Here is a 24,219-nt window from a genome sequence, read left to right as displayed (position 1 = left end):
GAGGGGAGGCCTGTCACAGCCTGAGGGGAGGGGAGGCCTGTCACAGCCTGAGGAGAGTGGAGGTCTGTCACAGCCTGAGGGGAGGGGAGGCCTGTCACAGCCTGAGGGGAGGGGAGGCCTGTCACAGCCTGAGGGGAGGGGAGGCCTGTCACAGCCTGAGGGGAGGGGAGGCCTATCACAGCCTGAGGGGAGGGGAGGCCTGTCACAGCCTGAGGGGAGGGGAGGCCTGTCACAGCCTGAGGGAGGGGAGGCCTGTCACAGCCTGAGGGGAGGGGAGGCCTGTCACAGCCTGAGGGGAGGGGAGGCCTGTCACAGCCTGAGGGGAGGGGAGGCCTGTCACAGCCTGAGGAGAGTGGAGGTCTGTCACAGCCTGAGGGGAGGGGAGGCCTGTCACAGCCTGAGGAGAGTGGAGGTCTGTCACAGCCTGAGGGGAGGGGAGGTCTGTCACAGCCTGAGGGGAGGGGAGGCCTGTCACAGCCTGAGGGGAGGGGAGGCCTGTCACAGCCTGAGGGAGGGGAGGCCTGTCACAGCCTGAGGGGAGGGGAGGCCTGTCACAGCCTGAGGGGAGGGGAGGCCTATCACAGCCTGAGGGGAGGGGAGGCCTGTCACAGCCTGAGGGGAGGGGAGGCCTGTCACAGCCTGAGGGAGGGGAGGCCTGTCACAGCCTGAGGGGAGGGGAGGCCTGTCACAGCCTGAGGGGAGGGGAGGCCTGTCACAGCCTGAGGGGAGGGGAGGCCTGTCACAGCCTGAGGAGAGTGGAGGCCTGTCACAGCCTGAGGGGAGGGGAGGCCTGTCACAGCCTGAGGAGAGTGGAGGTCTGTCACAGCCTGAGGGGAGGGGAGGCCTGTCACAGCCTGAGGAGAGTGGAGGTCTGTCACAGCCTGAGGGGAGGGGAGGCCTGTCACAGCCTGAGGGGAGGGGAGGCCTGTCACAGCCTGAGGGGAGGGGAGGTCTGTCACAGCCTGAGGGGAGGGGAGGTCTGTCACAGCCTGAGGGGAGGGGAGGTCTGTCACAGCCTGAGGGGAGGGGAGGTCTGTCACAGCCTGAGGGGAGGGGAGGCCTGTCACAGCCTGAGGGGAGGGGAGGTCTGTCACAGCCTGAGGAGAGTGGAGGTCTGTCACAGCCTGAGGAGAGTGGAGGCCTGTCACAGCCTGAGGAGAGTGGAGGTCTGTCACAGCCTGAGGGGAGGGGAGGCCTGTCACAGCCTGAGGAGAGTGGAGGTCTGTCACAGCCTGAGGGGAGGGGAGGCCTGTCACAGCCTGAGGAGAGTGGAGGTCTGTCACAGCCTGAGGGGAGGGGAGGTCTGTCACAGCCTGAGGAGAGTGGAGGTCTGTCACAGCCTGAGGGGAGGGGAGGTCTGTCACAGCCTGAGGAGAGTGGAGGTCTGTCACAGCCTGAGGGGAGGGGAGGTCTGTCACAGCCTGAGGGGAGGGGAGGCCTGTCACAGCCTGAGGGGAGGGGAGGCCTGTCACAGCCTGAGGAGAGTGGAGGCCTGTCACAGCCTGAGGGGAGGGGAGGCCTGTCACAGCCTGAGGAGAGTGGAGGTCTGTCACAGCCTGAGGGGAGGGGAGGCCTGTCACAGCCTGAGGGGAGGGGAGGTCTGTCACAGCCTGAGGAGAGTGGAGGTCTGTCACAGCCTGAGGGGAGGGGAGGTCTGTCACAGCCTGAGGGGAGGGGAGGCCTGTCACAGCCTGAGGGGAGGGAAGGTCTGTCACAGCCTGAGGGGAGGGGAGGCCTGTCACAGCCTGAGGGGAGGGGAGGCCTGTCACAGCCTGAGGGGAGGGGAGGTCTGTCACAGCCTGAGGGGAGGGGAGGTCTGTCACAGCCTGAGGGGAGGGGAGGCCTGTCACAGCCTGAGGGGAGGGGAGGCCTGTCACAGCCTGAGGGGAGGGGAGGCCTGTCACAGCCTGAGGGGAGGGGAGGCCTGTCACAGCCTGAGGGGAGGGGAGGCCTGTCACAGCCTGAGGGAGGGGAGGCCTGTCACAGCCTGAGGGGAGGGGAGGCCTGTCACAGCCTGAGGGGAGGGGAGGCCTGTCACAGCCTGAGGGGAGGGGAGGCCTGTCACAGCCTGAGGAGAGTGGAGGTCTGTCACAGCCTGAGGGGAGGGGAGGCCTGTCACAGCCTGAGGAGAGTGGAGGTCTGTCACAGCCTGAGGGGAGGGGAGGCCTGTCACAGCCTGAGGAGAGTGGAGGTCTGTCACAGCCTGAGGGGAGGGGAGGCCTGTCACAGCCTGAGGGGAGGGGAGGCCTGTCACAGCCTGAGGGGAGGGGAGGTCTGTCACAGCCTGAGGGGAGGGGAGGTCTGTCACAGCCTGAGGGGAGGGGAGGCCTGTCACAGCCTGAGGGGAGGGGAGGCCTGTCACAGCCTGAGGGGAGGGGAGGTCTGTCACAGCCTGAGGGGAGGGGAGGTCTGTCACAGCCTGAGGGGAGGGGAGGCCTGTCACAGCCTGAGGGGAGGGGAGGCCTGTCACAGCCTGAGGGGAGGGGAGGCCTGTCACAGCCTGAGGGGAGGGGAGGCCTGTCACAGCCTGAGGGGAGGGGAGGTCTGTCACAGCCTGAGGGGAGGGGAGGCCTGTCACAGCCTGAGGGGAGGGGAGGCCTGTCACAGCCTGAGGGGAGGGGAGGCCTGTCACAGCCTGAGGGGAGGGGAGGTCTGTCACAGCCTGAGGGGAGGGGAGGCCTGTCACAGCCTGAGGGGAGGGGAGGCCTGTCACAGCCTGAGGGGAGGGGAGGTCTGTCACAGCCTGAGGGGAGGGGAGGTCTGTCACAGCCTGAGGGGAGGGGAGGCCTGTCACAGCCTGAGGGGAGGGGAGGCCTGTCACAGCCTGAGGGGAGGGGAGGTCTGTTTATAGCAGTATTGGCCCCTGTTAACAAACAGCAAAGGTCTCAAGTGAGCTCCCTAAAACCACAACTGTGCCAACAAGAAAAGGAGCCACAGAGAGACCCAGCAGTCAGCAGGAGGAAGGTAACTGTCAAAACCAGAGCAGAAGTTAATGCAGTGGAAGCCAGGGCGAGGATCCGAAAGGTCAATGATGGCAGAGGAGACAGCATAATGGTTATGCCAAGGCACTCTCATGCCTGAGGCCCTGAAGTTCCAGGTTCAATCCCTTGCACCACCATAGACCAGAGCTGAGCAGCACTCTGGTAAAAAGATAAAAAAATAAAAAATAAATAAAATGCTCAGAAAGTTAATGAAGCCAAGAGCTGGTCCCTTGGAAAGGATAAGAAGATAGAGAAGTCACTGGCTAGACTCAAAAGAGAGAGAAAGCTATGAGAAAAGCAATTAGGAACTAGAGAGGTAGATTTTTTTTTTTTTTTTTTAACCACAGCACTAATCAGCTCTGGTTCACAGTGGTGCAGGGGATTGAACCTGGGCCTTCAAAGCCTCAGGCATGACAGTCTGTTTGCATAACCATTATGCCACCTCCCCCTGCCTGAGAGACAAAATCACAACTGAAGTGGGGGAGGTACAAAGAAGCAGAGGTGAGTAACTGGGCGACCCAGGAGAGCTGGATGAATGCAGGGCCGCACCCCCTGCCCAGCCCGACCCAGAGGAAGTGCACAGCTTCAGCTAATCACCAGTGTAGAAGCTGAATTCGCAATAAAAACTAAAGAATAATAAAAAAAAAAATAGCGCAAGGACCGGCGTCAGGACCCCGGTTCGAGCCCCCGGCTCCCCACCTGCAGGGGGGGTCGCTTCCCAGGCGGTGAGGCAGGTCTGCGGGTGTCTGTCTTTCTCTCCCCCTCTCTGTCTTCCCCTCCTCTCTCCATGTCTCTCTGTCCTGTCCAACAACAACGACATCAGTAACAGCAATGACAACAGTAGTAACTACAACAATAAAACAAAGGGCAACAAAAGGAAATAAATAAAGAGAAAAAAATCTAAAAAACAACAACAACAAACAACTAAAGAGCCTTCCCCACAACAGCGCAGGTCTCGATGGCTTTCCTCATGAACCCTGAGAGGCCTTCACAGCAGAACGAGCACCGGCTCCGCTCCAATTCTTCCAGACAGTCCGGGACAGGGAGTCGCTCCCCAGCCTATTCTGCGGGGACAGTCAAGACACCTTCAAGCAAGCCATCGGCTTTGGTGAAACTTCCTCTTCCTCTAGGCCAACAGGAGCTGTTCCAAAGGAACATTCGCGAAGGCGAAAGCAAGATTCCGCAGTGGGGAGAACAAGAACAACAAGAAAAAGGGGGCAGCGCCGGCAGGTTCCACCGAGATTTGAACTCGGATCGCTGGATTCAGAGTCCAGAGTGCTAACCATTACACCATGGAACCAGCACGCCAGCTGCGCCGCCGCAGACGCCCTAATGCTGGACGCCCCGCCCCGTCTCCCCCCCCGCCCCCGGGAGGCGGGACTTCCGCCCGCCGCCGAGCCGCACTTCCGGCCCGCCGCCGAGGAAGGCGGCGCGGGGGGCTCCCCGGAGAGTGGGCGGCGGGGAGCCCCCGTCCCGTGTCCCGCCGCAGCGGCCCGGCGGGGACGAGACCCGGGTGACCGTCGCGAGGCGGGCGTTCCGCGGCCTCCTGCGGGCGGCGGGGCTGCCGGGGGGCGGGGCTCCGCTCCCGGAAGCGCTTCCCGGGCGGGCCCGCCGGAAGTGACGCAACGGCAGGGCGGGGTCGTTCGCCGGGTCCGGCAGCTGAGGCTCCGCGCTCGGCTTCCCCGCAGCGACGCCCCCCGTCCCGCCGCCGCCGCCGCCCCTCCGCTCCCGGCCGCGCCATGGGCACCCGCGACGACGAGTACGACTACCTGTTCAAAGGTGAGGCCGCCGCCGCCCGGACGCCCGGCTCGGGGTCCGACTCCCGCGCGTCTCCCGCGGCCCCGGGTCCGAGGCCGCCTGTCGCGGGGCGGGGCTCCCAGGCCTCCCCCCGCCCCCGCCACCCGGCTCCGAGATCCCCCCAGCGACGCGACCCTCGGCCCGGGTGCGAGCCGCCCCCCGCCAGCCCCCGGATCCGGGTCCGAGCCCCATGGCCGCGGTTGACCCGGCGCCCCCCCCCCCCCCCCCGCCTGTCGCAGCGCCTGTCCCCCCGCGGATGGGTGGCGCCGCCCGGCCGACCTGCAGGCCCGGCTCCCGGCAGGAAAGGCCTCGGCCTGGCAGCTCGCTTCCTGCCGCGCCCGGCTGTCTGCGGGGTCTGCGGGGTCTGCGGGGACGGGGACGGGGGGTCTGCGGGGACGGGGGTCTGCGGGGTCTGCGGGGACGGGGTCTGCGGGGTCTGCGGGGACGGGGTCTGCGGGGTCTGCGGGACGGGGACGGGGGCCTGCGGGACGGGGACGGGGGTCTGCGGGGTCTGCGGGGACGGGGACGGGGGTCTGCGGGGACGGGGGTCTGCGGGGTCTGCGGGGACGGGGTCTGCGGGGTCTGCGGGGACGGGGTCTGCGGGGTCTGCGGGACGGGGACGGGGGTCTGCGGGGACGGGGTCTGCGGGACGGGGACGGGGGTCTGCGGGACGGGGACGGGGGTCTGCGGGGTCTGCGGGGACGGGGACGGGGACGGGGGTCTGCGGGGACGGGGGTCTGCGGGGTCTGCGGGGACGGGGTCTGCGGGGTCTGCGGGGACGGGGTCTGCGGGGTCTGCGGGGACGGGGTCTGCGGGGTCTGCGGGACGGGGACGGGGGTCTGCGGGGACGGGGACGGGGGTCTGCGGGACGGGGCGTCTGCGGGGCGGGGACGGGGACGGGGCGTCTGCGGGGCGGGGACGGGGGTCTGCGGGGCGGGGACGGGGGTCTACGGGGACGGGGGTCTGCGGGGACGGGGGTCTGCGGGGTCTGCGGGGACGGGGTCTGCGGGGTCTGCGGGGACGGGGACGGGGACGGGGGGTCTGCGGGGACGGGGGTCTGCGGGGTCTGCGGGGACGGGGTCTGCGGGGTCTGCGGGGACGGGGTCTGCGGGGTCTGCGGGACGGGGACGGGGGTCTGCGGGGACGGGGTCTGCGGGGTCTGCGGGGACGGGGTCTGCGGGGTCTGCGGGACGGGGACGGGGGTCTGCGGGGACGGGGTCTGCGGGGTCTGCGGGACGGGGACGGGGGTCTGCGGGACGGGGCGTCTGCGGGGCGGGGACGGGGACGGGGCGTCTGCGGGGCGGGGACGGGGGTCTGCGGGGCGGGGACGGGGGTCTACGGGGACGGGGGTCTGCGGGGACGGGGGTCTGCGGGGACGGGGGTGGGGGTCTGCGGGGGTCGGGGGTCTGCCGGACGGGGACTTGCGGGACGGGGGTCTGCGGGACGGGGACGGGGGTCTGCGGGACGGGGACGGGGACGGGGCGTCTGCGGGGCGGGGACGGGGGTCTACGGGGACGGGGGTGGGGGTCTGCGGGGTCGGGGGTCTGCCGGACGGGGACTTGCGGGACGGGGGTCTGCGGGGCGGGGCGGGTGACCCGCGGGGACGGGCGTTGGGGGCACCTGCAGGCCTGGGCGGGGCTGGGGGCACCTGCCGAGGGGGCCTTGCCGGCTCTCCCAGGCCCCGGGTGCTGCACACACTGCACTCCACCGGGTGCGGGACGAGGCGGGAGGCCCGGCCGCTCCCCGCACTAGGAGCAGCTCCAGCCCCCGCCCCGGCCTCCCGCCTCGCCTCCCGGGCGCTGCTGGGGCTTGAACCTGGGCCTCCCCGGAGACGCCAGATGCGCAGCCGCCAAGCCTGGAGCCGGCGGTGTCTCCGTGCGGGACCAGACCGGACTGGATGGAGGGAGCCCTGTGCAGAATGTGCCCTGGCTGGGCCCGCGGGGAGCCCGCAGGGGGAGACCCGCAGGGGAGCGGGGCCCGAGCTGCGCGTGCAGGCCTCTCCCGGCCTCTCCCGGCCTCTGGCGCGACTTTGAGCCTGTCCGGGTCAGCGAGCCTTGGCCTGCTGCGTCCTGCTGTCCGCGTGTCCGGGTGTCCGGGTGTCCGACTCATTCTGCTGAGACAAGCTTCCATTTTTTTTTCAGGATATGAGTCACTTTTTTTTAACTTCAACGCTGATTATTTGACCAGTTTCTTTTGATGCAATTACATATGTGTGTGTGTGTGTGTGTGTGTGTGTGTGTGTATATAGTTTTTAAAGGCTTCACCTCTTGGTGGTTTCCTCCCTGCAGTGGGGAGTCCTCTCCTGGAGGAGGGCCTCCGTAGCAGATGCCACAGCCGAGCGGGTTGCAGCTGGTTGGGCACCCCGGCCCCGGCCCCGGGATGCAGCGCTGAAGCGGCCCGCGGAGAGAGGGTGTGAGCAGAGGCAGGACGGTCACTCTGCTGCGGGTTTGCTCCCGAGACACTCCTGTTGGTGGAGGGCATCCATTTAATTTTGGAGAACTTGAATTATTATTTATTTTTAACTTTTTATTCCCTTTTCTTACCCTTGTTATTTTATTGTTGTGATTGATGTCATCGTTGTTGGATGGGACAGAGAGAAATGGAGAGAGGAGGGGAAGACAGAGAGGAGGAGAGAAAGACAGACACCTGCAGACCTGCTTCACCGCCTGTGAAGTGACTCCCCTGCAGGTGGGGAGCCGGGGGCTCGAACTGGGATCCTTGCACCGGTCTTTGTGCTTTGCGCCACCTGCGCTTAACCCTCTGCGCTACCGCCCGACTCCCTTATTTTAAATTTTTTATTAGTGATTTAATAACGGTTAACAAGATTGTAAGGTGACAGGGGTACAGTGCCACACAGTTCCCACCACCAGAGTCCCTTACCCCCCCCCCTGGAAGCTGCCGTATTTACTCTCTCCCTCTGGGAGGAGGGACCCACATTCTCTATGGGGAGCAGCAGGTGGGAGCTCTGGCTGCTGTCATGGCTTCTCCGCTGGACGTGGGTGTTGGCAGGTGGACCCACAGCCCCAGCCTGTGTCTGTCTGTCCCTAGTGGGGCAGGGCTCTGGGGGGGTCTCCAGGACACATTGGGGAGGCGTCTGCCCTGGGAGGTCGGGTGGCGTCATGGCAGCATCTGCAGCCTGGGACTAAGGCTCAGTGCTGCAAATCATGCACCCCCTTCCCCCCACACACACTAAGGCCCACCACAGTCCTAGTTAGCGGGCGGGTCTGCCCCTTCTGCTCACAGCCCCCCCCCCAGTCCCCCAGAGTGGGTGCGGTGAGCTGCCAGCTGGCTGTCAGTGGAATCCGGCACAGACCCGCCTTGCATCTTGCTAGTTTTCCTGTCACGGCTTGTGGTTGAGCAACTCCCATTCTGCCGAATCTGAGAAACTCGTCTCGACTTCAGGACTCCAGCCGTCCGAGCACCTCGAGCACTCGGGCTCCTGGAGGCCTGGAGGCGAAGACCGAGCCGTCCCGGGGCCAGGCGGTGGCGCACCTGGTTGAGTGCGCACAGTACAGCGCTCAGGACCCGGGTTCGAGCCCCTGGTCCCCACCTGCAGGGGAAAAGCTTCGGGAGCGGTGAAGCAGGGCTGCAGGTGTCTCTCTGTCTCTCCCTCTCTATCTCCCTCCCTCTTTCGATCTCTGTCCCATCAAATAAGCCTTGAGCCGCCCTTCTGATGTGGCTCGCCCGGTCGTCCCTCAGCCCTGAAGGCAGGCGCTGTGGGTACAGCGCCAGGTGAAGCCGGGCCTGGCACGGTGGCTTTGGGGCCTGGAGCCGGCCCGAGCGGGGCAGGTGCCCGCACACAGAGGTGGCCTCCGGCGCTGTGCACGGGGGTGCGGGGTCACCCGGCTGGCGACACACTTGGAGCCCAAGACCCTCCTCACGGGAAGCCGCGCACAGTCGCAGACTCCTCGGACCCGACCCGCCTGGTGTCCGGACCAGGGAGCTGCTTCATTAGGAGAGGGGTTTGCTGACGGCGACCCGGCCTGAGTGTGGGCGGGCGGCCTCCCTGGCTTGCTTTGTCGCTGACGGCCAGGTCGAGTGGGACTCGGTGTCCACAGGACCATCGCTTCCTGTGTCCTTGGGGTACGGCCTTTGGCAGGTCACTGCCGGTGGCGATCTGGCGGCCTCGTGTCTGGTTGAGAGGTGCCTCTACTGTGTCAAGTGCCCGCGAGGCTTGAGTCCAGATACGGGGCTGGGTACTTATTTATTTTAGCCAGAGCCTGTTCAGCTCTGCTTTATGGTGGTGCAGGGGATTGAACCTGGGACTTTGGAGCCTCAGGCACGAGAGTCTCTTTGCACAACCAGCATGCTGTCTGCCCCCGCCTGGCGCTAGGTTTTTATAACGTTAAAATTAGCTGCTTGCTTCAGGAAAACTAATACCTTTTCTTGCTATGTTTGTGACTGCACAAGATTTGAGGATGAGGAGGATTAAAAAACCACTGGGAACCAGGGTGGAGATGGAAAGGGGGGCGTCTCTGAGGTGTTCGTTGGCTCAGGCTGTGTCACTGCTCGGCTCGGGCTTCAGGCCCTGCCTGGTGACCCAGAGCAGGGAGCGGGTGTCGCACCGTCTGGGCTCCCCTGCCCTCTCCCCGCAACAAGGGCGTCCCCGCAGAGGGACGAGGTGGCTCGGACTTCCCCCCACAGGGCAGCCGGCTCACCTCCACCAGGGAAGGCAGAGGCCGGTGTCGGCCGGTGCTGCTGTCGGGCGCCCAAAGGGGGCATTCCCGGGGTCTGCGCCCGCACCTCCCCCGGCTCCCGCCGCAGAGAACTCTGATTGCGGCCGGGTTTCTGCTGCCTCAGCCGGCAGAGGAGGCCGGGGAGATAGGCATGCGATAACGGGTAATGTCCTCCCGTGGGCCCCGCCGCTGGGCTGGCGCTGAGCTGATAGCCGCCGGAGGCGGGGAGGGATGTTGATGGCCTCTCGGTGCCCTCTGCCCGCCCGGCCTCCCTCCCTCCCTCTCTCTCTCTCTCTCTCCCTCTCTCTCCCTCTCTCTCTCTCTCTCTCCACCTCTCCACGCTGTCTTCCTTGGCCGCCTCTTCCTGCTTTTTTGTTTAGTTCTCGTGCCTGCTGCCTAGTAAGATGTCACAAGCACTAGTCCAGTGGTGGGAGTAAGTTTATCTCCTGACATGTCGGATGCTGATTGTGTGTGTGTGTGTGTGTGTGTGTGTGTGTGTGTGAATACTTTTAAATAAATTTTATTTTAGTCAGAGAGAGACACACACAGAGAGAAACAACAGGGCCCTGCTAAGCTTTGCCTGACGGTGGTGCTGGGGACTGAACCTGGGACCTCAGCCTCAAGCGTGGAACTCTTTTGAAGAACCGCGGTGCTGTCCCCCTAGCCCTTATTTTCTATTTTTTACTAGACCACTGCTAGGCTCTGGCTTCTGGTGGTGTGAGGGATTGACCCTGGGATCCTTGAGCCTCTGGCATGAGCGTCTTTTGCATAACCATTATGCTATCTCCCCAGCCCTAGACTGGGTGTTGCGAGGCTGTAGGCCAGTTCATTCTTTAAATTCAGGTGCTGGCTCCAGGCTTTGCTTCCTCCTTATTAGAGCCCCTTGGCTCTGGTTTACAGTAGTGCTGGGGCTTGAACCTGGGACCGTAGACCCTCGGGCTGGAAGTCTCTTTGCAGAATCATCATGTTGTCTCCCCAGCCCTCTCCTTTGCTTTTGAAATTCTTAAGATCTTGGGTGAAAAGAAATGGCCATGCATTTAGCTTGGCGAACTCACGGGCTCCCATAGTGACCATAGAAAAGATACAGCCAATCAAAACCTGGTTGCCTGGTTGCTTTTGCCTGTCGCTGGGCTCATGGGCACCAGGAGTCCACTGCTCCTGGAGGCCTTTTTTTTTTTTCCATTGTTGTTGCTGCTGTTGTTGGACAGGACACAGGAAATCAAGAGGGGGAGGGAGGCAGGGGGAGAGAGACAGACACCCACAGACCTGCTTCACCGCCTGGGAAGCGACTCCCCTGCAGGTGGGGAGCCGGGGGCTCGAACCGGGATCCTTATGCCGGTCCTTGTGCTTTGTATTATGTGCGCTACCGCCCGGCCCCCCTCAAAACCTGTTTTTTAAAAGTTCATGAGTCTGGCAGTGAGTCTTCCCTCCTTGCTGTGGCCTTGGTTCAGAGCCCGACTTCCCAGTGAGCTTCTAGGCCCTACTAAATGGGGGGGGGCCTGTTTCGGGCCTGTTTTCAGTGGTCCTGCTTCCTGCTGCAGGACTGTACCAACGTGCTGTGCTGGGCCCGTGCCTCCTGTGTCTCGTTTTACCAGGTGTGAGTCCTCAGCCACGCCTGGCCTCCCTCAGACTGTTCCCGCACCACTACCCACAGACTTCCTGTTTCCTTCCTTCCTTCCTTCCTTTTTTAATATTTATTTATTCCCTTTGGTTGCCCTAGTTTTATTGCTGTCGTCGTTGTTGGATAGGACAGAGAGAAACGGAGACAGGAGGGAAAGACGGGGGAGAGAAAGACAGACACCTGCAGACCTGCTTCACCACCTGGGAAGCGACTCCCCCTGCAGGTGGGGAGCCGGGGGCTCGAACTGGGATCCTTCCGCCGGTCCTTGTGCTTGGCGCCACGTGCGCTTAACCCACTGCGCTACCTCCGGACTCCCCCTCTTTCTTTTTTTAGCGTTTCATTTATTTATTAATGAGAAAGATAAGAGGAGAGACAGAAAGAACCAGACATCACTCTGGTACATGTGCTGCCAGCGATTGAACTCGGGACCTCATCTCATGCTTGAGAGTCCAGTGCTTTATCCACTGTGCCGCCTCCCGGACCTCTCCTCTCTCCTTTGTATCTTTCATGACTGATACATTCTAACTCCGCCGTCAAGGATTTAGGGTTCACCTTCCTCCCTTCTGAGGTAGGCAGGCTGACTTGGCGTGGTGGCCTCAGCAGTGCCCTGTGGGTCTGTGACTGAAGCTGCTTGCTGAGGGCCCGGTGCCGGGCAGCTGCTGTGTGGCCGTCCCGCAGGCTGGCGATGGGTTGGAGACGGGTCAAGGACGGGCTGCGACTGCGGAGAAGGCATTGGACTTGAGCACAAGGTCCTGAGTTAGATAGCCCAAACCATCACTCTTTCCTCGTGTGTGTGTGTGTGTGTGTGTGTGTGTGTGTGTGTGTGTGTGACACACAGAGAGAGACAGAGACACCGAGACCACTGAGCTTTGGCACTGCTTAACTCCATTACCGGTGGCCGCCTCTCCCTTGCTTTTCCTTTTGTATCTTTTTTTTTTTTTAAGTGTCCTCATATGGACTTTTTAAAAAAAAAATTTATTATCTTTATTTATTGGATAGAGACCATCAGAAATCAAGAGGGTAGGTAGAGATAGAGGGGGAGAGAGAGAGAGAGACACCTGCAGCCCTGCTTCTCCACTTGCAAAGCTTTCCTCCTGCAGGTGGGGACCGGGGGCTCGAACCTGGGTCCTTGTGGATTGTAACATGTGCGCTCAACCAGGTGCTGCGCCACCGCCGGGCCCCTCCTTTTGTATTCTTACAGAGATAGAGACAGAGGCAGTGGCACACACCCGGTGGCTCTGCCCCCCCACGCGTGAAGTTTCCCCCTAAAAGACCTTTCACTCGTAGCATGACATGTACGTTCTACCAGGTGTGCCCCGCTGCCTGGCATGGCACCCCCACCCCCACCCCAGAAAGACAGCGGCTCGCCCAGCCCCGCTGCCGTCCCTTTTGAGCTGTCAGCTGCACCCCTTTGCTGGTCTCTGCGTCGGGCCGATGCAGCGTGCCGCACCACTTGCCCCTTTGACGTGACCCAAGCCCTTCTCTTCCCAGTCGTCCTTATTGGAGATTCTGGCGTCGGGAAGAGTAACCTCCTGTCCCGATTTACTCGAAATGAGTTTAATCTCGAGAGCAAGAGCACCATCGGGGTGGAGTTCGCCACGCGGAGCATCCAGGTGGACGGCAAGACCATCAAAGCGCAGATCTGGGACACGGCCGGCCAGGAGCGCTACCGCGCCATCACGTCTGCGTGAGCGCCTCAGCGACCTCGGGCGGGGGGCAGCTGGGCGGGGGCTGGGGGCTGGGGGGCGGCCGGGGCTGGCTTCCTTCCTGTAGGGCCTTTCTGCCCGGCCTCCGGCTCCACCCGTGCTCTGCCCCGCCTGTCCGCCGCAGGTACTACCGCGGAGCCGTGGGCGCCTTGCTGGTGTACGACATCGCCAAACACCTCACCTACGAGAACGTGGAGCGCTGGCTGAAGGAGCTGCGTGACCACGCCGACAGCAACATCGTCATCATGCTGGTGGGCAACAAGAGCGACCTGCGCCACCTGCGCGCCGTGCCCACCGACGAGGCCCGCGCCTTCGCGGGTGAGTGGCGCCCCCGGCCCGGGCGGGTGTCCGCGAGTCCGTGCCGGCCTCTCTGGCCCCTGGCTGCAGGCGGAGGCGCGGGTAGTCTGCAAGAGTGTCTCCTGCCCGTGTGGAGGACCGAGGACCGGGGGTGGAGCCGCGTGAGGGCAGGGGGTCTGTCTTGTCCCCTCCGGACGGCGGGGGGCGGGGGTGCTCCTGGCTGGGACAGGAGTGGAGAAACCCCGGGGAGGCCAGAGAACCCCGCTGTAGCCCGCCTGTCACTAGCCCGCAGGGAGCTGGCTGGCTCTGCGGGGACCTTACTGAGGTCTGAACGGCGTCGCGGCCGTCACTGCCAGTCACTGCCAGTCACTGCCAGTCATAGCGTTTCCCCGCAGCAGAGGTTAAGATCTCTGACCTCTAACTCTGTCTGCGGGAGTGTGCGTGGCGGGCTGGCCTTCCTGTTAGGGCTTGGGGAGCTGTCAGGGTGTAGGAAGTCGTGGTGGTTTGCATCTGAAGAATCTATCCCTCCTGTGGAAATCTGATGAGACTAAAGCGTTTGGTTTTCTCCGCAGAGAAGAACGGCCTGTCCTTCATCGAGACGTCTGCTCTCGACTCCACAAACGTAGAAGCTGCTTTCCAGACAATCCTGACAGGTGAGCCTGGCGACTCCCCGTTGAAACTGCGTCGGGAAATTAGCACGCGGCGAGTGACTGTCCCTAGGGCCAGCTGGACTGCCGTCGCTCTGACTCCACTGGCGGGTCGTGTGGTGAGGAAACGCCTGGATGGCTCTTGTCGTTCAAGCCCAGTGTCCCCGGTCCTGGTCACATGTGCCCGGCAGTGCCGAGATGTGCCGCTCAGCCGGGTCTGCTAGAGGGCCGGCCTGCAGGGCAGCCGCGGGGGCTGTGCAGCACCTCGATGCGGCTTGGCGGGCTCTGTGCATTCACGGCTGCCCTGCCCTGCCCTGCCCTGCCCTGCCCTGCCCCGCCCCGCCCCGCCCCGCAGTGTTGGGGGCTGGATCGGAGCCTCGGGCGAGGCGGCCTTTGCTGACATTGAGGTGTCTCCCTGGCCTGGTGGGTTGTGTTAAGGAACCAGGACTTAGAGCAGGAACGACAGGAAGCCCTGTTTCTGTCAAGGGTCATTTGGATATTTATAAAGTCATTGGTGGGCCGGCCACACTAAATTAAAAAAATTGGGGGGCTGGGTGGATCTTGGTTCCAGCCCCCGGCTCCCCACCTGCAGGGCAGTCGTTTCACAAGCATTGAAGCAGGTCTGCAAGTGTCTGTCTTTCCCCCTCTCTGTCTTCCCCTCCTCTCTCCATTTCTCTCTCTGTCCTATCCAACAGTGACGACAGCAGTAATAATAATGACAATGGATAACAAAAGGGAAAAAGGTGGCCTCCAGGAGCAGTGGATTCCTAGTGCAGGCACCTAGCCCCAGCTGTCCCCCTGGAGGCGAAAATAAAATAAAATAAAATAACCCTTACTGTTGCTATATAAAAACCAAACAAAAACTCTGGTTACCTCTGCAGGGCCAGACCAAATGATTTCCCACCCACAGGCTGAGCTCCCCCCCCCCCCCGCCCGGAGTAGTGTACAGCGTGGTCCTAATGCAGTGCCCCCCAGACAGTGGAGAAGCGGTTACAAAAGACGCCGTCTGCTTAGAATCGTTGGGAGTTTTTTTTGTTTTTTTTCCAGCGCACTGCTCATCTCTGGCTTCTGGTGCTGGGGATTGAGCCTGGGACGTTGGGGCCTCAGGCATGAGAGTCTGTTTGCATAACCATCATGCTGTCTGCCGCCCCCCCCCCCCCATTATATTTCTTTTCTGATGTCAAAAGCTCCAGGAGCCTATTTCTGGGACTAGCTGCTCTTCTGAGTACAGAGCTTTCTTGAGGTCCTGTCTTCCTCTTGAGGTCCAGCAGGTTGTTTCAAGCAGCAAGATTTGATTCAGATGCAGTGTGTCTGTGCGTCCGGCTTTTTGTTTCCTTTTAACTGCGTTTGTGGGTTTTGTACAGTCAATATACAGAGCACTCAGCTGCTAGCAGTGCGGTGACCGCGCCTGTTCTGACTGCGCCTGCAGCCTCACCAAAGTCACTGAGCAGCCCAGGTCTTCACATCCGCCCGAAGGTGCTTTTTTATTTTTAATTTTTTATTATATTTATTTGCTTATTTGATAGAGACGGCCAGAAATTGAGAGAATGGGGGAGACAGAGAGGGAGAGAGACAGACACCTGCAACCCTGCTTCACCACTCGTGAAGCTTTCCCCATGCAGGTGGGGGACCGGGGCCTCAAACCCAGGTCCTTGCGAGCTGTAACATGTGCGTTCAACCAAGTGCGCCACCACCTGCCCATTTTTCTTTTTTTTAAAAAAAATTTTTTAATTATCTTTATTTATTCATTGGATAGAGACAGTCAGAATTTGAGAGGAAGAGAGAGACACCTGCAGCCCAGCACCAGCAAAGCTTTCCTCCAGCAGGTGGGGACGGGGGTTGAACTCGGGCCCTTGTACACTGTAACACGTGCGCTCAACCAGGTGTGCCACCAGCTGGCCCCTCATACCGGCTTTTGAAAAAAATCATTGTATTTATTAATTATTGGCTAGAGACAGAAATTAAGAGTGGGAGAGGGAAAGAGACAGAGACACCGTGGCAGCCCTGCTTCACCACCTGTGAAACTTTCCCCTGCAGGTGGGGCTTGAAGAACCGGGGTCCTCGCGCACTGTAGTGTGCGCCTCCGCCTGGCCCCACACTCGGACTGTCTTACAGTGACCTGGCTTCCCTGTCTCTTGTGCAAAGCTCTTTCTCTGCCTCACATGAAATAACTAAAGGTAGATGGTTGATAAGAAAAAAGGAAAGTTAAGGGGGCTGGTTCTGCAAAGTGATTCTCACCGCTGAGGCTCTGAGGTCGTCCCAGGTTCAGTCCCCTGCACCACCCGCAGTCAGGTGAGCAGGGCTCCGGTAAAATGATAGTAAACCTTTTCTAGTTAGTCCTTGTTGAGACACCTGGTGTGCTCTCTCGGACCATCTGCTGGAATTCCAGCTTGGGAGGCCAGGTCTTCACACCTGCAGCGGGCGGACAGACGGACGGACGCTGACACTACTTAGGGCTCCTTGCTTTTGTCCTTAAAGAGCATCTGGCTGCTTTTCATAGCATTGGCTTTAGTGGCCCGAGAGGTGGGACACTGGCTCGAGCTTTGGACTGCAAAGCCCGGGGTCTTTTTAGAGTTCTGTCCCCAGCACCGACAGAGAACTATCATTAGCTTAAGTCTCCCTTAGCTGTTACCAAAAAAAAAAAGGCCTACTGTGCAGACCCGCTGTGTGTCGAGACTGTTTGCATCACACCCAGGGTGGCTGTGCTGCTTGAATGCAGAGCCCCGCGGCTCTGTTGGCGTCGAGACTCGGGCAGTGGTTGCTCGGCCTTGGTTGGCCAACGGCACCATTTTCACCAGGTGGGCGGCTAGTGCGGGCCTGAGCCCCACGGCCCTGCACGCTGGTCTGGTGCTGCTTCGAGACGTGCCTTTCTTCATGAAAACAACTTTATTTATTATTTGTGGGATAGAAACGGAAATTGAGGGGAGGGGGAGATAGATAACAGCAGCACTGCTTCACCATTCACGAAGCTGCTTCCTCCCCTGCAGGTGGGGCCCAGGGATTTGAACCCGGGGCCCACCACCGCCGCCCACCTGGCAGGTCTCCTGTCTACTTGCTTCATTGAGGGGCTGCTGACCCACATCTCCCCCACCAGCTCTGGGCCCCTCACCGCGCCCCTTGCCAGGTCTCTGACCCGCACTGCCCGTCAAGGGTGGTTTGAATCCGTGTTTGCCGCGCCCTTAGAACTCGGGACCTTGACGAGCTCAGAGTCGGCGGTCCGGCGGGGCCGTGTCCCCCACTCACGCCTGCCCTTTCCTCCCTCTCTGGATGTGAGCGCGCCCCTGCGCCGCTCCATGTGCCCCCTACCCCCGCGGCGGCTGCGGCCCCCGCCCTGCCGCGTGTCCCCGACACGTCTCCCGGGTCAGGTGAGAGGTAGACCTGCGCCGCGCCTCCAGACCCCCTAGGCTTTGCCTGCTGGAGCCCTCGGCCTCGGCCCTGAGGAGGAGGCCTGCGCGTGACGTCGGCGTGCTGTGGCCTTGGGGCTGGGGGGCACGGCCTTGCGAGGGGACGCGGCCTGGCAGGTGCCCGCTTCCCTCACCTTTATCAGAGTGTGTGTTTTCAGTGGCATGCCGGCCACCGGGGCGGTGATGCGGTGTGGCGCTCTTAGGCCCGCTCTCCACAGAAACTTCGCTGACATCATCCTGGGGACGCGGCGCTGGCAGCAGGAGCCGTCTCTGCGAGGGGCCAGGGCCCTGGCGACACTCGCCCAGCGCTGCGTGCGTCTCCTCTGTCGCGGTTCCTCCGATTCCTCTCCTCTCTGTGTTCTCTGACGGCTCTGCCCGCCTCCCTTCCTGCGTTTGCTTTCCCTGGAAGGGCCTACAGAACACACACGTGCTTTTCTCTGGGCTTTGGCCCTGCTTAGTCTCTTGTTTGTTTGTTTGTTTTTTCCCCTTTTGTTGCCCTCGTTTTTATTGTTGTTGTTGTTATTGATGTCGTCATTGTTGGATAGGACAGAGAAATGGAGAGAGGAGGGGGAGAGAAGGACAGACGCCTGCAGACCTGCTTCACCGCCTGGGAAGTGTGGAAGTGTGCACGCTGCTTCCCCCTTGGTCAGGCTCTGGAAGCAAACAGCAGCCACTGTGGCTCTGTTGCCACCATCGCGGTGCCTAACAAGGTGGACGGAGACTGGTGTCTAGGGACGCCGCCGTCTTTCCCGACAGCCAGTAGACCGACCAGTGTCGGCGTGGACGGCGCTAGATCAGGGCTTCCTGAAAACCGTGTCGTCTCTGCCGGGCCCGCCCGTACTAAGCGTCGCCCCTTCTTTCTCCACAGAGATCTACCGCATCGTGTCCCAGAAGCAGATGTCAGACAGGCGCGAAAATGACTTGTCTCCGAGCAACAACGTGGTGCCCATCCATGTCCCGCCCACCACTGAGAACAAGCCAAAGGCGCAGTGCTGCCAGAACATCTAGGGCGCCTCTCTCCCTCTCCTAGCAGGCTGTGTACAGTCCGTTTCCCAGGTCTGAGATTTAAATATATTTGTAATTCTCGTGGTCACTTTTGTGTTCGGTCACTTTCTCAACCCTATGAATTTTCCCGTGTCTTAGGCCTTTTGATTTTCGCTTTCCAAAGCCGCCCACCTGTCCTGAATGACTGCTGCTTCCCTTTTTCTTTTCCCGTGCTATGGCTTCAGTAGCCTCAGTTTAATAAACTGAATGTTTGGATTCCTCAGTAAGTGTCGCCTTCTCCTCTTGGAAGCCTGTCACTGTAGGATGATAGAGGTTGATCCCTTGAACTTCCGGCCCAGTTACTGGTCTGGAGCAGATGAGACTAAAGATGAGACTAAAGACTAGAAATCAGCTGTCGTGGTCGCCAGAGCAGCCTGCCCACAGCTGCTCAGCTCAGAAGCTGCCTTAGAAGCGGCAGGACCAGGAGAGCTTGAACATGTCCCCGCTCTTCCGGAAGCCGGTTTCTAAAATGCCTTAACAGGCTTGTGGAGCCTAGCACATTTTGGGTTTCGACTTTTTTTTTTTTTTTTTTTTAATAGAAGTATCAAAGTTGACTGGTGAGGGGACACTTTTCCTGACTAGAATTCTCTGGGTAAACATGGAGGTCTGCTCCGGTTTCAGGAGCAGTGTGGTCAGCTGCCCTCTTGGCCAGGGGCCGGGGGATCGGGCGCCCCCGAGGCAGTGCTCGGCTGGCCCCAGGCCCCTCCACTCCACTCCACCCCCAGCAGTAGGTCGCAGTGCGGCTCTCATTGCCGAGTTACAGTAGCTGGTCTGATGCTTTAGTCTCAAGTTGCCAAGTGAATGCAGCCTAGTAGCACTGACCACTATGCCCGCCAGCAGCGTGGATAATTCTGTTAGCGTTGCTGAGTTTTAAGCTTTGCAGTAGATCCTGGACCACGGTTCCCTCCAGTACGTGGTGACAGTCTGACTGAAGAAGGCCAGCGTGTAGGTGAAGCGGCGCCTTGAGTCTGAGTAGCCGTGTCCAGACCCGCCACAGCACTGAAGTTCCCAGCAGCTAGCATTCGCACTCCGAAGCGTGCACAGTGTTCGCTTTTCCTGTGGATGACATGAAGCACTTCACCCTGCAGCGTTCTGAAAGCTGTGTCAGCTGAGGCGATACCACTCAGGATGGTGGAATTAGCCCCCCCCCCCCCCATATTGATGTGGGCTTGCGCGGCTTCCTGTCTGGCAGCTACCCCTCTGTCTCGCAGTGCTCATGATGTGTGGGGGCACGGAAGGCATTGCTCTGCCCCGTCCTTCTGGTTGCTATTTAGTGTATCGGTTATCAAGACCCTGTGACCTATTTGTAAATTGCTACTTTGTATCTTATGCATGCTCTGTAATTGGTTTTTCCCCCTTTTTTCTTTTTTAGTTTGTTGATTTGAAATATACTCACATTCTAATAAACAGTTACGGGGGACCATTGTTTATGTTGTCAGCACACTCGTCCTTAGAGCTCCCTGCTGTGGAAGAGGCCTGGGTGTCTGCAAGCAGGTGTGGAAGCCTCGTGGTGTCGGGGCAGCGCTGGCTACAGACACACCGTCCAGCTGTTGGTCGCCAAGAACATTAGGGGAATCTGTACGTTTTTACCCATGACTCTGTACGTTTTTACCCATGACGGACCCAAGAAGAGGCTCTGTCACGATTTTACTCAAAACCGGTCATGATTTTAGGATGCCTCTAGCGAATTAACAGAGTGATACTGAACTTTACAGGTATAAACTCAGGGCCGCCTCGGGTGTGGTTGGGTCTTGGGAGAATCTGAAGAAGCCTTCCACGGTGGTATGAAGTGACTCAGTTACTTTCTTCTCTTAGCGCTGACTTCTGGGGCAGGGGAGGGCCAGAGCACTGCTCCCGGCTGCTGCCAGTGCCAGCCGGGCCGGGCCAGGCCCTGGGCCCTCACGCCTGCTGCTCGGGGCTCTGCCGGAGCTGGGCACTGGCCCTCACTGTTTCTCTCTTCTTTACACCCGGTCGATTTTCCTGCAAGCCGGCCATCTTGGCTTCACTTTAAGCTTGTCTGTCGTAGTTCTTTCTCAGTGCTGAGAGTTCTCTGTAATTATAGCTGTTACTCTGAGGGGTAAGTTATCTGTGATGTTTCTGTCTAAAAGGGGATGTGAGATGGTGGTTTCTGTCAGTTTTCTTGTTTTGTTTTCCGTGGCTTAGTATTGATGTACACAAGTAGAAGGTAACAGGTATGAGTCCAGTCTGGTCCCGCCACCAGAGTCCTGTGTCCACATCCCTCCACTGGGTGTTAACAGTCGTTCTCCCAAGTCACGGGTACAGTCACCTGTTTCTTCTGGAACTGGATTTGCATATATTTGCTCACCAGCCCCTTTTTCCTGGGCTTTCTCAGTCACACCCACACCTGTCACTACATCAGAATGTCCTTCCTCTTTCCTCCTCTCTCTCTGGGTCCTGGTGGAATTGGATCGATACTCTTTGGGGAGCAGCAGGCGGGAGGTCTGGCTTCTGTCATTGCTTCTCCACTGAACATGGTTGTTGGCAGATGGATACACACCCCAGCCCGTTTCTGTCTGTCCCTAGTTGGGCAGGGCTGGGGGGGGGGGGGTCCTGGGACACATGGGGAGGGCGTGTCAGAGTTTTCTCACACTCCCCCCCACCCAGCACCGCTCAGCTCCAGCTTATGATTATGGTGGGTATGTGTTCAGGGGGAGTTGTATTTGGGACCTTGGAGCCTCAGAAATGGGCACCTTTTTGCATGATCATTGTATCTCTCCCCCTTGTTTTATTATTGTTCTTAACCAGAGCTCCATCAGCTCAGCTTTTGGCGGTGACATCTGTCCAGCCCTGCCTTTTTTGTGTTAAGGTCTGTATAAAAGTCAGAGTTAGAACTGCCCATCAAGACTAATTACTTCACCATTGGTAAAATGGACGTTGTTAAGTTGTTGCCTTCAGAAGTGTTGCGGGCTAGTTGTGGTGACCTCTTTGGGTGTTTGGGGAAAAGAAGCCCAACTCCACACAGCCAGGACCGACACCGGCAGCGCCAGCACCAGGCAGAAGCCGCGTGAGCGAGTCTTTCGGCCTGTTCGGTCCTGGTTGCTGGAGAACAACGGCCTTTGGCTATATTCTCTGTGTGTGCGCCGTGCTTGTTGGCCAACAGCTCACACTGGTTATATTCTGTGAGTGTGTGTGCGCCGTGCTTGTCGGCTCCCAGCTCACACTGGCTATATTCTGTGAGTGTGTGTGTGTGGTGCTTGTCGGCTCCCAGCTCACACTGGCTATATTCTGTGCAAGTGTGTGTGTGCGGTGCTTGTCGGCCAACAGCTCACACTGGTTATATTCTGTGAGTGTGTGTGTGCGCCGTGCTTGTCGGCCAACAGCTCACACTGGTTATATTCTGTGCGAGTGTGTGTGTGGTGCTTGTCGGCTCCCAGCTCACACTGGTTATATTCTGTGCGAGTGTGTGTGTGGTGCTTGTCGGCTCCCAGCTCACACTGGTTATATTCTGTGCGAGTGTGTGTGTGGTGCTTGTCGGCTCCCAGCTCACACTGGTTATATTCTGTGCGAGTGTGTGTGCGGTGCTTGTCGGCTCCCAGCTCACACTGGTTATATTCTGTGCGAGTGTGTGCTCGGTGCTTGTCGGCCAACAGCTCACACTGGCTATATTCTGTGAGTGTGTGTGCGGTGCTTGTCGGCCAACAGCTCACACTGGTTATATTCTGTGCGAGTGTGTGTGCGCCGTGCTTGTCGGCCAACAGCTCACACTGGTTATATTCTGTGAGTGTGTGCGCGGTGCTTGTCGGCCAACAGCTCACACTGGTTATATTCTGTGCGAGTGTGTGTGCGCCGTGCTTGTCGGCCAACAGCTCACACTGGTTATATTCTGTGAGTGTGTGCGCCGTGCTTGTCGGCCAACAGCTCACACTGGCTATATTCTGTGAGTGTGTGTGCGGTGCTTGTCGGCTCCCAGCTCACACTGGTTATATTCTGTGCGAGTGTGTGTGTGCGGTGCTTGTCGGCTCCCAGCTCACACTGGTTATATTCTGTGCGAGTGTGTGTGTGCGGTGCTTGTCGGCTCCCAGCTCACACTGGTTATATTCTGTGAGTGTGTGTGTGTGGTGCTTGTCGGCTCCCAGCTCACACTGGTTATATTCTGTGCGAGTGTGTGTGTGCGCGGTGCTTGTCGGCTCCCAGCTCACACTGGTTATATTCTGTGAGTGTGTGTGCGGTGCTTGTCGGCTCACAGCTCACACTGGTTATATTCTGTGCGAGTGTGTGTGTGCGCGGTGCTTGTCGGCTCCCAGCTCACACTGGTTATATTCTGTGAGTGTGTGTGTGTGGTGCTTGTCGGCTCCCAGCTCACACTGGTTATATTCTGTGCGAGTGTGTGCGCGGTGCTTGTCGGCCAACAGCTCACACTGGTTATATTCTGTGCGAGTGTGTGCGCGGTGCTTGTCGGCTCCCAGCTCACACTGGTTATATTCTGTGAGTGTGTGTGCGGTGCTTGTCGGCCAACAGCTCACACTGGTTATATTCTGTGCGAGTGTGTGTGCGCCGTGCTTGTCGGCCAACAGCTCACACTGGTTATATTCTGTGAGTGTGTGTGCGCCGTGCTTGTCGGCCAACAGCTCACACTGGCTATATTCTGTGAGTGTGTGTGCGGTGCTTGTCGGCCAACAGCTCACACTGGTTATATTCTGTGAGTGTGTGTGCGCCATGCTTGTCGGCCAACAGCTCACACTGACTATATTCTGTGAGTGTGTGCGCGGTGCTTGTCGGCCAACAGCTCACACTGGTTATATTCTGTGAGTGTGTGTGCGCCGTGCTTGTCGGCCAACAGCTCACACTGACTATATTCTGTGAGTGTGTGCGCGGTGCTTGTCGGCCAACAGCTCACACTGGTTATATTCTGTGAGTGTGTGTGCAGTGCTTGTCGGCTCCCAGCTCACACTGGTTATATTCTGTGCAAGTGTGTGTGTGCGGTGCTTGTCGGCTCCCAGCTCACACTGGTTATATTCTGTGAGTGTGTGTGCGGTGCTTGTCGGCTCACAGCTCACACTGGTTATATTCTGTGCGAGTGTGTGCGCGGTGCTTGTCGGCCAACAGCTCACACTGGTTATATTCTGTGAGTGTGTGTGTGTGGTGCTTGTCGGCTCCCAGCTCACACTGGTTATATTCTGTGCGAGTGTGTGCGCGGTGCTTGTCGGCCAACAGCTCACACTGGTTATATTCTGTGCGAGTGTGTGTGCGGTGCTTGTCGGCTCCCAGCTCACACTGGTTATATTCTGTGCGAGTGTGTGTGCGGTGCTTGTCGGCTCCCAGCTCACACTGGTTATATTCTGTGCGAGTGTGTGCGCCGTGCTTGTCAGCTCACAGGGGCGGCCTGGCCTGCTTGATGGTTTGGGCTGCACAGGGTTGGTACCTGTAGGCTGCTTGTGTCCAGGGCCGCACAGAGCCCTTCACCTTCTGGCAGGGCCAGTGCTGGAGCCACACTGCTTCCCCACTTCCCCAGAATGCCACATAGTTGACCGGTTTTCCTGGTGTTTCAGAGGACGCTTCTACGCCCCAAACTATAGGAGGTCGCCCGCAGTAAGATCAGGCAGAGTGCTATTGCCGTCACCACTTGGGGGACAGCGTCACACAGAGGGGACTTCCGTCTACACAGCACATTCCAGAAAACACACTACAGTGTCCGAGGTCCCGGGTGGAAAGTGGTCTGAACATGTCTGGAATTTTAGTCACAGTTCCTTGGTTACTCTGTCTCCACTTCCTAGGCTTCTGGCTAAATGGGGGTGTTTTTTTTTTTGGGGGGGAGGCCTGGATTAGATCATTGCTGGGGTTCATCCCAGATCTAACTCAGTAACTGTCCAAATGGATTCTGTTCAGGTGCCAAAGCCAAATTATTACATGTTCAGTCTGAAACGGACTGGGTCATATAAGTCATCCATACCCTTTGCAAGATGTTTGTGCTATATCTTATAATGGCTTGATTAAACACCTGTCTTCATGCCGTGTGTGTCAGAGTAAGAGGGGAGTGTTCAGCAAAGTGTCTGTGGGCGGAGTGTTATGCTGAGGGGCAGAGCAG

At 59.6% G+C, this 24,219-nt stretch overlaps 1 protein-coding gene and 1 non-coding gene across 2 annotated transcripts; one reads left to right on the top strand and one right to left on the bottom strand.

The window, feature by feature from the left end:
• Window positions 1-4,209: 4,209 nt before the first annotated feature.
• On the bottom strand, window positions 4,210-4,281 carry TRNAQ-CUG (transfer RNA glutamine (anticodon CUG)). The gene has a single exon. It is a non-coding gene; the product is annotated as a tRNA-Gln (tRNA).
• Window positions 4,282-4,393: 112 nt separating this feature from the next.
• Window positions 4,394-19,598, top strand: RAB11A (RAB11A, member RAS oncogene family). The gene is made up of 5 exons (XM_060174290.1): window positions 4,394-4,760; window positions 12,567-12,762; window positions 12,906-13,099; window positions 13,651-13,731; window positions 17,998-19,598. The coding sequence occupies exons 1-5, from the start codon at window positions 4,721-4,723 to the stop codon at window positions 18,135-18,137; spliced, it is 651 nt and encodes a 216-aa protein (XP_060030273.1). The 5' UTR covers window positions 4,394-4,720; the 3' UTR covers window positions 18,138-19,598.
• Window positions 19,599-24,219: the final 4,621 nt, after the last annotated feature.

This window comes from Erinaceus europaeus, chromosome 16, assembly GCF_950295315.1.
Source record: "Erinaceus europaeus chromosome 16, mEriEur2.1, whole genome shotgun sequence".
NCBI classification, from domain to species: Eukaryota; Metazoa; Chordata; class Mammalia; order Eulipotyphla; family Erinaceidae; genus Erinaceus; species Erinaceus europaeus.
The sequence above is the reverse complement of the archived record's forward strand: the minus strand, read 5'-3'. Positions and strand labels throughout refer to the sequence as shown.

Coding starts and splice junctions, on each gene's coding strand:
- RAB11A (XM_060174290.1), top strand. CDS start 4,721: ATGGGCACCCGCGACGACGAGTACGACTACCTGTTCAAAG. Junction 12,763..12,905: donor TACCGCGCCATCACGTCTGC/GTGAGCGCCTCA, acceptor TGTCCGCCGCAG/GTACTACCGCGGAGCCGTGG. Junction 13,732..17,997: donor TTTCCAGACAATCCTGACAG/GTGAGCCTGGCG, acceptor CTTTCTCCACAG/AGATCTACCGCATCGTGTCC.